This window comes from Alosa sapidissima, chromosome 6, assembly GCF_018492685.1.
Source record: "Alosa sapidissima isolate fAloSap1 chromosome 6, fAloSap1.pri, whole genome shotgun sequence".
Lineage (NCBI taxonomy): Eukaryota > Metazoa > Chordata > Actinopteri > Clupeiformes > Clupeidae > Alosa > Alosa sapidissima.
In genome coordinates, this window is record NC_055962.1 from 7795480 (window position 1) to 7810546 (window position 15067).

Consider the following 15067-nt stretch of genomic DNA (forward strand, 5'->3'; position numbering starts at 1 on the left):
TCGTCTTTGAAGGATTCGACTCGGCAGGACTCATTCTACCAAGCACGAATCCTTGACTTTGAGAAAAGCTCAGAGGACTGGATGAAACCAACAAGATAATAACAGGGAACAGGTGTGAGCAGAAATGGAGGGAAACTAATGAGACAGGAAGTGCAGACACATGACCAGACAGGTAAATACAGAGCACATGACAGAGAACAATACACAGAATGGCCACCAGGGTCTAGTCCAGGCCAGACCTATAGTCCAGGCCAGACCCTGACAGTACCACCCCCCGGACGTCTCTTTGCGTCCCCTGAAAATTCTAACCAGGGTGGGCGGAGGGGGCGTGGACAGAGGGACTGGTCCGACAGACCGTGAGACTCAGACGGGACGACAGACACAGGCGGGACGACAGACACAGACACAACAGACTCACTCAGACACAACAGACTCACTCATACACAATAGACACAACAGACTCAGGGGCAGGGGAAGAGACAGAAACAAAGAGAGTGACTGGGATGGTGACTGGGACTGTAAATGGGACGGTGATTGGAATGGTGACTGGGATAATCAGGGTGCGATTTGTAGGGGGGGATGGTGAGGATTTCCCCCCCTCTGGTTTTCCTATCCCTACCTCTGCTAAATTATTTTGATCGTCGGGGGGGACAACATTTATCCCCCTCTGTCCCTCATATTTATTAATGCTACTTCATATAAGTAAAGCGCTGCAACGTGAGAACAGTCTAGTAGGCTAGCCTACATAATAATCTGACATCAGAAACGCACCGTCACCGTCAGCACTCATGCTGCTGACACAGTGGCTGCGTGAAAACTTAATTTGGCCTTGATCGTGCAGGACATTTCAGAATGTCGAGTGTGTAATCCATCATAAATGGCTAGGTTCAATGGAAAAGTTAGCTGGACAAATGAAAGAAAGAACCTTCAAAATTAGAAAACTGATGCAACTGAGATGGAGGACAACTGCGCGTAGAGTAGAACGTAGGCCTATTGTCCGAAGGAACTTACATTAAATGAGGAGATATTTGCTGAATGTCACAAAAAGTGTTACAGAAATTGCTTGGCATCGCTTATTCAATGGCTCTCTACCGAAACACCTGTAGTTTGCGGAGGACGAACGAGAAAGCACTCGTTTGATAAATCAGCCAGTAGTAGACAAATAACTTTTAGAAATAATCTGTACTGCAAAAACGAATGTTGGTTGGTATTTAAACTATCTAGTGGGTGTTTTAACAGCTACAAGAAGCTTCATGGTCTTTATGTTCTGGTTCGTAAATTATTTTCATAAAACTTCAAGTTGCCCTATAACTTTACTCTCCAAACTCTTCACTGCACTGTAGGCATTTAACTGACAGTATGATAGGCTATTTATTTTCTGTAGGCTACAATAAACACATTTATTTTTTCAACTTTTGCAATATTACGCACTTGGCTACTGAACGCAAATCAGCAGGAGAGAGAATGCACGTAGCCTGCGCAGCGTGTAGCGCAATGTGTAGGCTATTTGGTTACCAACTAACACTGTTAGCCAATTCACTAACTTAAGACTTCAGTGCCATCATATACAACATTTTTTTACACAACAAATACAGAAAGGATGGAGGCAGCAAAAGTAGAGAAGTCATTTCAGATGGGGCAAGAACAAGGTGAATTTGTATGCTTGTCAAAACGTAGTCCTACCCTGCATTAGAGAAGCTGATCATCATACCAAGCACACTCACTGTTTAAAGTCATACACCACGGTAAACTAAAACTAAAATGTTACAAAGGTGGCAAAAATAATATAGGGTATTATTAGCCATGACATTACTAGGCTATGAATCGTTTGTTCATTTTGTTTTTTTTTTGGGGGGGGGGGGGGGGGGGGGGTTTACAAACTTATTCAAAATCACCCCCCCCCCCCTCTGGTTTTTACACAAATCGCACCATGGGGATAATAATAAGCATAGGGACGGGACTAAGAACAGAGACACAGATGGGGACAGCAACAGGGACGGTGACTAGGACAGAGACTGGTACGGACAACACAGGGGAGACAGGGACAGAGAAGTGCTCGGGCACAGCAGCGGACTCGGCTGCGGGCACAGGAGCAGGCACCTCAGGGCTGGCCTGGAGGTAGTCTTGATGGCAAGCCTAGTTCCCAACAATGGCAGCTCCTGCGAGACCACAGAGTGCGGAAAGAACTGCACCTGAGCAGGCTGAAGATCTGGAGTGGGATCGGTTGGTTGGAGGCTCAGCTGTCCCACCCTAAGCCCCTGGCACACTGGCCCGACGCCAGTGGATGTAGGGACAGGCTCAGGCTAGAGGCTAGCCGCCTCACTGGAAGGAACCAAGGAGGCCCTGAAGGCTTCTCCTCAGGGCCGCAAGCCAAGACTTGGAGGAAAGATTCCTCTCGATCAGGGTCACGGCAGCCAACTTTCTCTCCAAAGATGTGCTGCTATGGAGGACTGCTTTTAACCTCTCAAAAAAGTAGGCTATCTGCTGATGTTCCTCCCAGGGCGGTTCAGGGTCTGCTGGGTCCATCTTGTTTGGATCGTACTGTCAGGAATTTTGAAGATAGGACCCAAGTGCAAGACTCTTTGAGGCAGTATTACAGACAGACTTTATCCTAAACTTTAAACTACAAACTTACATACAGAACTTTGACAGGACAACACAGAGAGACAATCCGACAAAGAACAGAGAAACATGGGGGTAGACCAATTAACAGAAAGACAGAGGACTGGATGAAACCAACAAGACAATAACAGAGAACAGGTATGAGCAGAAACGGAGGGAAACTAACGAAACAGGAAGTGCAGACCATATAAAGGAATGGTTGGAGACAAAGACACATGACCAGACAGGTAAATATAGAGCACATGACAGAGAACAATACACAGAATGGCCACCAGTCCAGGCCAGATCCTGACAGAAATGTTGTAACGTACACACACACACACACACACACACACACACACACACACACATATATATATATATATATATATATATATATATATATATATATATATATATATCAGCACTGGGCAACAGGTAGAGGAGTCCTCCAGGAACCAGAAGGTTGCAGGTTCAAGCCCAACTCAACATGAAAAAAAACACTTAAAGGACACATTCACTGAGAAACCGTTTAATACTTGTTACTTTTGAAATACTATAGCTCATTCCAAGTTGCATATGCATGCTGCACGTGAAAATGATCTTCTACCCCCATTGCCCGCATTAGCCAATGAAAGAAAATACACGGAAAAACAAGCGAATCAGAAAGAGCCCTTCCCAATGACGCCGAAGGGAAACTGACTATTCATGGCCTCGCCCACCTTGGCTTGTGACCGCCTACAGGAAGACTGGAAGATTTTGCGGCTAGGGGATTGTCTCTCTGCAGCTAGTAGGAGCTAACAGCAAGTTGCCAACATGGCGGAAAAAAAATCGTGCCTGTTTTATTGTTTTGGCAATAACACATCAATGTTGCATGTCTTGCCTTAGAAACATGAGTTGAGGAAGAAATGGTTTGGATTTATCGTTGGAACACCACCACCGAAGTAGTGCAACATTAGTTCTGTGTTCCAATCATTTCAACCACACTCACTGCCTTAGAAAGTGGTTTTGCATCGATGTTCTGAAAACCTGATTCTGTACCGTCATGACGATCGACCACCAGCTCACAGGCTGTAAGTACAAACAAACTTTTCCACCTAACGTCTGTTACAAAATAGAATGTTCATATTCTTCACGTTAGCATGCATGAAAAGGGTACAAGCTAGGCTTAGGCTAGCCTATATTACAGGAAGCTACACCAGGCACGTAACTGAAGTGTTCTGTTCGCGACGTGTAAAATCAGAGAATGCCTAATAGGAAGGGCTCTGGTAAAATCCATTAGAGGAATGGTCTATTTTCCCGAACGTAGCCTACAGGCCACTAACACGCCAGGTGTAGCTACTTCCATTGATTAGGCCTATTGGAAGCTAATTGTTGCAGTACATAACGCGAACGGAATGCTTTAGTTACGTGCCTGGTGTAGCTACACTCATAAGAAACTGACCACACCACCCAGAGATTTAGCTTGTTGAACCTATAATCTTCTAACCTAAGCGTTAAACCACAAATAATAATATTAGCAACAATATTTTATGCTCAACTAAGTACGGGTATTGTTCTAGTCTAAACAGGGAAAATCAAAAACACAATACCCCTGCACTATTAGGCTAAGTTGCTATCACTAGAGCTCAGGTATTTACACTTCAGTCTAATTTATGTCTTCTTGCCATTATTACATTGACATACAATGATGTTTTGTTTGATTACTTGCTGTTTACTTAGTGTGTATGTCTTCCAGAGCACATCCTCATGTCAGGCTACACAGCTTTCTAGCCTACATTAGGTCATCACGTTAGAAGCAAAGGTTCATTTCATTTCATTTATTTTGGACAGTGCACATTGATCAACATTTCTGTAAATGTGCCAGTGTTAGCCAGCAGGCTAATTTTCAACTGTAGTCCATTGGCAAGATGTTATACTAGGCACATGGTGGCTAAAAAAAACCCCATATTAAATCACATAGCAATTGACATACAGCAATAGAACATAATGCCATAATACTAGCTCCAATAAAACATTTAAAACATAAGACATATAACCATACAGCCAAACAACCCTTAAGGGATCAATAAAGTAACCATCTATCTATCATACATACACCATGGGTTACAGGACAGCTAAACTATAGAGGCAGACCAACATTAATGTATTATGAGAAGTGCTCACATTTTTGTATGCTCAAAAGCCAGTCCTAAAGATGGTGTGTGAATGTATGGTGAGAGGTGGACGAGGTTTGTGATCTAACTTTTATTGTTGTACTAGTTAGTTTCTAGAAGTCTTTTTCTAGTAGGCTAATACAGGTTCTTATGTGCTCGTCAATGTTTTGGAAAGTCAATTCATGGGTTTCTTCAGGTCACTTTCCACAGGTGTATAAAATCAAGCACCTCGATTATGAATGCAGACTGCATGGTGCTTGATTAATACACCTGTGTAAATGGACCTGATGAAACCCATGAATTGCATAACAGATAGAATTGATATTACCGAATGTCTTCTTGTGGGTGTGCTACTTAGTACATCATACACCTTACCACATTCACTAAAATATTTTTGTTTCCATTGTACCAGTACAGTTTTGTGAGATAGTGAATGTCCTGTGTACTATTAGTATCTTGTAACTTGACAGTAATACATATTTATTTAATTTAGGTACCCAAACAGAATACTTCATGAAAAGTATGAGTATTGATACAAGCACTTCGGATACACCATGGGCATGGGGGCCTGCTACCTCTACTGCCATCAAGCCTGTTCATCCAAGGCCAGCTAGAAGACCTCGGGTTGATCAAGAGGAGGAGGAGGATGATGAAAGCGACATCTCCACAATAACACCTGATGGCTCCACCTATGGCCCAGCGCAATCAAAGAGCAATGTTATAAAATCATCACAGCCAACGAATGTGTTTTGTGTGTTGTCCCTTTGGATCCCCAGGACAATACAAGCCGAAACAACAACTCAGACCTTTTTCCCTAAATAATCCCAGCACTATTTTACAAAGGATCTGTAGGCCAGATGTCTGCATCATCTGGCAAAAAGAAGACATTGTTAATTCTGTGCATAGTTTGGATGTTCTTGTTTTGTGTTTGCATTATTTTAATAGACTGCAATATTACTATTTGTCAGTGTTTCACGGACCACCTAGCAAAAAAAAAAAAAACAGTAGACCTACTTCAACAGTATATTACACAATAGGCCTTCTTACTGAACCACCTTGCTTATTGTCTTTGCACCTTGCTTATGGTGTCAGAGGATTCGTATGATTTAAACTGGCATAGGTTACATCAGTGTTGCAGAACTGTTTGGATTTACATACAAGTTGGTTCAATATTGCAAACAACTCATCTATTATATTTTACCACATCTACTTGTGGAACACTTGAGAGAGCTTGCGGACCACACTTTGAGTACTACTGCTGTATGTAAATATAATAAAGTTGTTTATAGACAATTGACCTGTTTTGTATATTTGTTTTAGGAGTTTCATCAGTTTTTGTCCCTTTTAAGCTAAAGGTTTATCTTACCTTTCATATCTTCTGTCTCACAGACGGCCATAGTCGTCATAGTCGAATGTTTAGTGCATTTTGAAGGGAGTACATTATGCTAAGGCAGACTGGTTCTAATCCTGGGTACAGGGTCATACAGACAACAGGGGTACTAATGGGTGTTGCCCATTTTTCTAACCACATGAGCAATCCCCTTACGAAAAAGTAGTATAGGAATCTTATAATATTTGGGACAAAATATTATAGTAATCTTATAGGAATAATTGGGACATACTGTAGAAGTACTACTAATAACTCTATAATATCCTGTAACCGCTATAGTTTTTCTATAGTAGTCTTATAGTACCTATAGTATGTCCAAATACTATAGTATTCCTATAAGATTACTGTAATATTTAGTCCCAAAATACTATAAGATTCCTATAGTAGGCTACTTTTTCTGTCATACGTGACAGAAAACAACTTGAGTAGGCTAACCTCTGCCAATGCCAGGCTATCAAAGCCATAGTTCTCATTACCGGAGAAGTCTTGCAGCACACATTCTCTGCTTCTGTGGGCATTCTGGTACAATTCCAGCAAAATATAGCTAGGTAGGCGTGTTTGCATTTAGATCTATCTATATATTAGGCTATGACCAAGTGGTCTTTCAATGATAGTATCATGGAATTCAAACCATAACTATCTAGCTATTCCGATAGCATTAGCAGGCTAGGTCAGTGGCTGAACTGCATTTAGGGTGCTTACCTGTGTTGTGAAATAAAATATCTACTAGGAAGATTGCAAAGACTTTTGACTGTGTAAAGAAATAGGTCTTTATTTTAAAACGTTTCCAACTGTTTATTACTTGAAAGCAAGATGACGATTGTCACAAACGTTTACCTCTTTTAGGAGAAATTTTAAGCTGACAGGCAATTGTTACCATTCTATTAAACCAACGTTCACCGACAAACGATCAGGAAGCGGTTCTTCTTCCTACTCGAATACTAGGATCAAACACATGAAGTTGTATCTCCGAAGACATTTTCTGCAACAGTTTTGACTCGAGTTTTAGCCAGGTTTTAGCACTGTAAAGTTGAATATGGAGCATAGCACAGGCAGAATCGGATGAGGACGCACTGGAGGAAGCGTCACAGTACTGTTAGCCAATCAGAGGTGAATTCATTAGCATGTCATTAATATTCATGACTAGAGGCGAAATCCAGTCGTTCCTCCCCGCCCACCTTCCCCACCAAACTAGAACAGCATGAAACAGACGCAGCACAGCATTTTTTTCACCAAAACCGGCTCACAGGGCATTCATCAATACTACAGACCACTGCAAAATTAATGAAAAAACGATGAGATGAGACCTTTAACCCCAAAAGTGCTCCCAATGTGGAACTAGTATCTTCATTGGTACTATTATAAATTGAATAGTGGGGCAATTTAGTCCGAAGAAATGTTACAATAGTACATTTACAAGCATACCACAAGTACATTTATTTGTTTGGGCTTTTATGCTTTTAATACGACAGGATAGTGGCGAGTGACAGGAGGTGAGTGGGGTAGAGAGTCGGGGTGGGATCTGGAAAGGACCACGGGGCGGGAATCGAACCCAGGTCGCCGGCATACGGTACAGGTGCCCCAGCCAGTTGAGCCATGGCTGGGGCCCACAAGTACATTTATACTAAAAAACTTACTACATAAGTAAACTTGGGAAAAAACTTGGTCAAGACATTTCTGAAACTACAGCCTATGCAATTAAGACTACTATTCAGAACTAAGAGAAGCCACAATCATTATTTTCTATAACACAATTATCTTATTTGTCTCCACAGTAGAGCACATGACAAGAGAAACAGCCTTTCGAATTATGATCATCGGGCCCCGCTGGTCAGGGAAGAGCTCCACAGGAAACACTATCCTGGGACTACCGCTGTTTGAGAGTGGCCGAATTCGGACTCTGCAGTGTGAGGTCCGGAGAGGTACCGTATGTGGACACAGACTCACCATTGTGGACGTACCTGGCTGGAGTCAAATCCCCATCACAAAGACATCTGTGGCCAACAAGCAGAACTTTAAACTCAGCTGGACCAAGTGTCTCCCAGGCCCCCATGTCTTCCTACTGGTCATTCCCATGGACAAAGCCTTTACCAAAGATCAGGGTCAGTATGTGCAAGAGTACTTGAGTCTTCTGGGGGATCATGTGTGGAGACATGTGGTGGTGATCTTCACCAGTTGGGATTACTTGGATAAGAAGACCACGATTGATGACCATATTGAGAGTGAAGGGGAGGTTCTTAAAAAGGTTCTAGCAAAATGCGAAAAGAGGTTCCAGGTGTTTGACAACAAAAACAACACCAATCCAGATCAGGTACAAGAGCTACTCCCAAAGATTGAAGAACTTGTGAAGATGAATGCTGGTGGTTTCTACAAGGCAGATGAGAAGATCATGGAGGCCATTACTGAGAAGAGGAAACTGGCAGCAGAGATGGCATCACAGAGGAAGATGGAGACCGACAGAATAAGAGAGACGCAAAGACAGCTTCTGAGAGGTATGTTCTCACAATGATTTGTGACAAACCAGCTAAATGTTGACAGTGCTTTCATAATTATGTTTCATAACCATGCTTAATTTTACTTTTTTACTTCCTCATGATCCGCCACTCTCTAGAACTTGAACAAAAGGAGCCAATCGCAGAACTTAGGGTGGTTCTTCTTGGAAATTGACATGTGGGAAAGAGTGCCACCCTGAAAACAATCCTAGGAGAGAAGGTCCATAAGTCTGGGAAGATGACAACCAGCTCAGTGATGTACGAGGGACATGTGGATCAAACCCTTATTAAAGTTGTGGACACTCCTGGCTGGTTGAAGAACTTGAATGTGAAAGACACCACAGAGCATGTTAAACAGGAAATCATGCGGAGCGTCTTCCTGTGCCCTCCAGGACCACATGTGTTCCTGTTGATCATTGACACAGAAGCCTCATTCAGCAACATGATGCGCTGGAGAGCCATCTGAGGTTGCTAGGAGGAAACATCTGGAAACATGTGATTTTGGTGTTTTCCAAAGGTGATTGGTTGAGGGAACCATCCATTGAGGAACATATTGAAATGGAAGGAGCAGCGCTCACAGACCTGGTCAACAAGTGCAGGAACCGCTACCATGTTCTACGTAACTGAACTACAGTATGGACGCCAGCGCACAACTCACAGAACTGCTCCAGAGAATGAAGGAGCTTGTTGCTGAAAATCAAAAGGACTTTTTCAGATCTGATGAGAACGTGTTTAAGATCATCAAGGAAAAGAGGAGACTTGTGAAGCAGAGGAGCCGAGAGAGGACAGAGGAAATCAAGGCAACGAAACAAAAAGGTGGGGCCTGCAAAATATTGTTTTAATGTAACAAGTCAAGATTCATTAGCATTATGTAAAAGGTAGCTAGACAATGGTTAAGGAGTCTTGCAAGGTTACAAAAACATTCTATCATGATGAATGGATATAACTGTATGGGTAGCACAATTGTCAACCAATCAGATTGTATGGCCTGTTCATTAATTGTTTGTATTGTTTGATTTTCCCAAAATATATTCAACAGTGACCTGGGAACATCTATCCGTGTGGTTTTGCTGGGGCAGAAAAAGGTGGGAAAGAGTGCTGCTGGAAACAGTGTTCTCTGCCAGGACCTACTGCACATACTTTGCGACACTGAGTCCCAGCAGGCCACAACAGATGTGGCTGGCCGTAAAGTCCTTGTGGTAGACACCCCTGGCTAGAGGTATGACCATGATAAAGAGATCATCCGAGGGCTAACACTCTGCCCTCCTGGACCTCATGCTTTTTTGCTGGTCCTACCGGCAGACATGCCTTTCACAGCGCGACAACAGAGGGCACTAGAGGACCAATTGGTCTTGTTTGGCGAGGATGTTTGTAAATTCACTTTGGTGTTGTTTACCTATGGTGACCAGCTGGGAGACCAGACCATCGAAGAGCACATCATGATGGAGAGCTCTGCCCTACAGAAGCTGATGGAAAGATGTGGCAACAGGTACGTCCTCGATAACAAGAACAAAAGTGAAAGCAACCAGGTCTTATTCTCAAGTTAATAACGAGTCCATAACATCTGTATAAAGCTTCTCTGTGTGTCTTGAAAAGCACAATACAAATTAAATGTATTATTATTATTATTATTTACTGCATATCAATTCATATCTGTCACCCTTGCTCTCCTTCTCCTGAGCCCACCGACTTCGAGCATCTCTGCTGCTACTCTGCTATTTAATTCTGCAGCTTCTTTTTTATTAAAGGTGTAGGTTTTTGAACATTCTAAGTTCCGCAACAATTGAAACTTCTAAAATTCTATGTTGAATTCAATGAACCCAGATATTCTTTAGAACGTTCATTTCCTAACATTCCTGTCACACCGGTGTGACGGTACTCCTTTAAGGGTTAATTATTGTCAAGGTGATGGTGCGTTCAGGAGGCGATAGGTCTACCACTCTTTAATGGCTTCCAACACAGCATCTATAAGGTTGATATATACTCTCAGTGTGCAACCAGTAGGCTATGCTAATGCATTCCAATGCTATGTGCAAATGCTAATGCATTTCAATACTCAGTAACCTACAGAGCCCCAAAGGACCATGGGTTTTTTATATTATTTTTTAATCACTATGCAAAATGTAATTTGCTGATAAGCACAAACATCAGGGGATCAGCTCAATACACCCACACACCACATGACGTATGAGACACTTTACACCAGTGGTCCCCAAACTACGGCCCGCCACCTCATTTTAGGTGGCCCCCCAAAACATGTCCGTGGTATATAGGATCCGGCCCGCATGGGAGTACGACATCGTCAAACTATAACCTCTGTAATTTCCCCCATTCATTCTCTATAGCGGGTCTTAACAGTACACATGTAATACTCTTTTTGTCTACTGGTGGTTGTTTTGGAGCTGTTTCACGTTTGCCATCAAAAACGGAATGAAATGTATAGTAGGCCTACCTGCAAACAATGTAAGAGGCCTCTGCTGACTGCATCAGTGCTCAAAGTATTCTAAAAAATTATCAATTAATTGTTAATAACTAACTAACTTCTATTCAAGTCATAATTCTGGAATTCTGGTATAATTATTTATATTTTTTATTCACTCGTTCAAATGTTCATACAGAGTTCACAAAGTTGAAAGTCAAATCAGGTGAGTGAAAGTTAGAATGGTGGTCATTTTAGATGTTTCTGCCACCACTTCATAAAACTCATAGTTTGAGAACTTTAAATTATTTGTAGGATATTACTTGTTCACAACTTGAGCTGTGTATGCAAAGTTCAGAGTTCAAAATATACTTTTGGGACTCCCTGCTTATAGTTTTAAGAATGCTATTATTAGTATTATTTCATTTGAGCTACATTTTACACTGATATGGCATGATGGCAATATAAACACAGATAACAATGGTATTAAATTGCAATAGCCTATAGATTAAATGTAATGGAATATTCAACTAAGGTAGACTGCCTTTGTTCACAGCACTAAGCTATTTATGGTTACTGATATACTCCGAGTCTCTGGCCCTCTCTTAGAGCCAGGCATAGTGAGCTGGCCCTCGGAAGAAAAAGTTTGGGGACCACTGTTTACACTGACTTCACATTGACTGACTTTTGGCACTTTGCCCAGCAATTAAAATAGGGCCCTCGGTATAGTATTTTATACTATATAATAGTGCACATACCCCCCCCCCCCCTCCACACACACACACACACACAAACAGACAAAAGCAAAATAGGGTGTAGAAATAACGTGTTAGATGGAAAAAGATACAGTAAAAATTAATGAGAAATGATCATTGAATTGCCATAGACTTACTTACGACTTGTGACAAGGAACTTTTAATGTGTGTGTACATACTCAAGTGTACTCTTATAAACAAATACTTACAACTGGTATTGAATTGTTCCTCATAAATAAGTAAACATATCTTTATATCAATCAATATTTGGTTGAATGTTTTACTGTATATATGTTATTTGCAATCTGCAAGAGGCTTGACCCTGGGTATGTTATGTGTGATATAATCAACTGATCCTGATGATCCTTGTTTATATCGCTGATTATGACTTTGGATTTGTTCAGGAAACACTGCAGTTTGTTTCATTCTGTTCATCCATTTGGCTACAACAACTTGTCACAAGTCTCACAAGTTTCATGACATAGACTTCCTTGTTACTTGGGAGAGCGAACTTTGAAACCTGATATTTTATTATTCCTCATTATTGACCATATCATTGTATCAAACATCTGGTTGAATGTTTTGGGTATTTCACATCTCTCACAAATCCACAGTGCATTTGTTGTTATTTTATACTAACAAGATTACTGTAAAATGTTTTATCAGTGCAATACATACACTCTATGGACCCTATCTTACACCCGGCGCATCATGGCACTAAGTCTTGTTCCTACCCGATGCAGTGATCACTGTCCAAACACATGACTTGACAAGCTGTCAAATGAACATTTATTTTCAGGCTATATTTTCGATTGTAATTCATCCCTTGTAAGTCAATAGTGAAAGTAAATAATAAACGCCTAAGATACTAGTGGGGAATAGAGACATGACAGATGGGGCGCGATGAACAGGAGGACATTTGTATTTTCGTCAAATGTATCTTTATTAATGAATTAAAACATCATCAGATCCAGCGGACCTAGATGGGAAATGTAATATGGAACCAAAATGCAAAAATAATATTTTAACGTTTTGCAGGTGTGATGGGGTCAGGTGGGGCTTGAAAATTCCCCACCTCTAAAGTAGGGAATGACAGAAAAAGTTTCAGAACCACTGGTCTAGACAAATGTTTCAGTGTGTGTGTGTGTGTGTCTAACAGATATGCTATGTTTTGCAAGAAACACTCACACTGGTTGAGTTGCAAAGAGACTGTACTGAATCAGCACAAGAGGGATATCCTCTAAGTCTGTAAGGTTCTCTTGTCTTCACTAGTTTCCTACAGAAGCTGATACACTTTTCTCCAGCATATGCACTCTACGCTAGCTGGGCGAAGCCCACTCTGCCGTTGCCCTGGTCGAACACAGAGTAGAACTGCCTGAGGAACACGTCACCTAAGATCCAGTAGGGAAGGCCATTCCTGTAGTTCGCACTGGAATGCTTGATCCCACTCCAGCAGTTGCCATCTGAATCCTGTGCATTCAAGAAGGCATAGCATGTCAAGGCCATTTTGTTCATATACTGTAGCACATTTCTTACAAAGTTTAATGTGCGTTATTTCATCAGTAGAACACAGCAAACAAATCACAACATTTAAAATATAGTAAGTAGTCAAGTGAATAAGAGCAAATATTAAAAAACAATAAATAAAGTAAATGTAGTAAAGTAAGTGAGATAAAAATAAGAATGGAAGATAACATAAAAGCAAAAAAGAACCAATACAATATAGTAAAAGCAGGACAATAGGTAAAATACATAAAATAAAAAAAATAATAAATAAATAAACAAAAGTAAGGTAAAATACATTTAAATAAAAAGGTATATTAAAGGAACCGTATGTAAGATTGTGGCCAAAACTGGTACTGCAATCACTTTCAAATGACTGTAGAGCGGTGTATCCCCTTTCCCTCCCCCCTGACTGGCAGAGCTGGCAACCGGATGCCGAAACACTACTGACTTTGTGATTAGTAGATAGGTGGAGGTGGCGCATCAGGTCAAAACACAACATGACAACATCAACATCAGTTGAGGGCTGCAACTTAACTTTTTAAATGACAATATCCTGGCCGGACTACTGTTAGTGATATAAGTATTTAAAATGAACATGATTTCTTAATGTTTAGTGACATATCAGGGCCATTTTATACAGTTCCATACAGTTCCTTTAAAACGCATTTGATCAAAAAAAATAAGAAAATGAATGAAGATAATGAAGATAAATGAATAGTTTATGTCATTGGTCATAGTAGTTGAATGTGTGCAGTACACTCATTGTTCTCAGGGAGAGACTACAGTATATCCAACACATGTGCCCTATAAGAAACTGCACATCACTGAGTCTTTCGCAGCTTCTTTGTAGATCTTACCTGAAGTACGTATGCAGATGGGGGTAGGTGGAGGTGAGCTCCGTTCATGATGAAGGTGAGTGTTGGCCCACTTCTTGCTACGCTACAGTCAAACAAATACTACAACAAGGGAGCAAACAGAGGCCCAGTTACTCAAGCATGTTTGCAATTCAGTCAGTTCGATTTTAACCCTCATGGGTCACTGAATAGTTACTGGTACATTGTTGTCAAGTCCAGTGGATCAAATACATGTGGAGCTGTGTAGGACTCTGAGATTTATTTATTTAAATCAGGTTTATAGGCCAATGAGACTGCAAGCATACTTGCGTATACACAAGGAATTTGGTGTTGCTCGGGGAGCAGTGACGGGTTAGCTGCCTTGCTCAAGGGCACTTCAGCCATGGATGTTGGCATGGGAGAGCAGTTCTCAACCACTTCCCCTGCCCACATTCTTCCTGCTGGTCGGGAATCGAACCGGCAACCCTTTGGTTCCAAGCCCGAAGCCCTAACCAGTAGGCCACGGCTGCCCCACATTCAGGTTGATGTGTATAGTGGTGAAACTTGACTAGAGCATTGCTCACCCTCATACTATGCTTGAAAGTCATTACTTATAGCCTCAGACATTAGGGCAATGGGTTGATTTAGGAATTTTAAATCATAAGCTCAAATTTTCCTTTAAAATGGTTCATGGGTTCTCAAACTGTATTCATAATAATATATTTTAATATATTTTAATATATCATATCATATCATATGTGTTTGTGTTTTGCATAGGAAGGGAGTATTTCACCTCACCACTGTTGTCCTGATAGGCACCCAGCTGGCTAAGAAGTTGATCTACATACTGTGGAGGCGCCTCCAAAAGAGAGGTGCCCGTGTCCACGATGGCAGAGCAGCCTGTGTTGCACCAGC

At 41.4% G+C, this 15067-nt stretch overlaps 1 protein-coding gene across 1 annotated transcript; it reads left to right on the forward strand.

Moving 5' to 3' along the window:
• The first annotated feature begins 7929 nt into the window (after positions 1-7929).
• Positions 7930-9855, forward strand: LOC121711725 (GTPase IMAP family member 5-like). Its single transcript, XM_042095548.1, has 3 exons — positions 7930-8639; positions 8759-9455; positions 9679-9855. Exons 1-2 carry the CDS (start codon positions 7931-7933, stop codon positions 8812-8814), a joined length of 765 nt encoding a protein of 254 aa, XP_041951482.1. The 5' UTR covers position 7930; the 3' UTR covers positions 8815-9455; positions 9679-9855.
• Positions 9856-15067: the final 5212 nt, after the last annotated feature.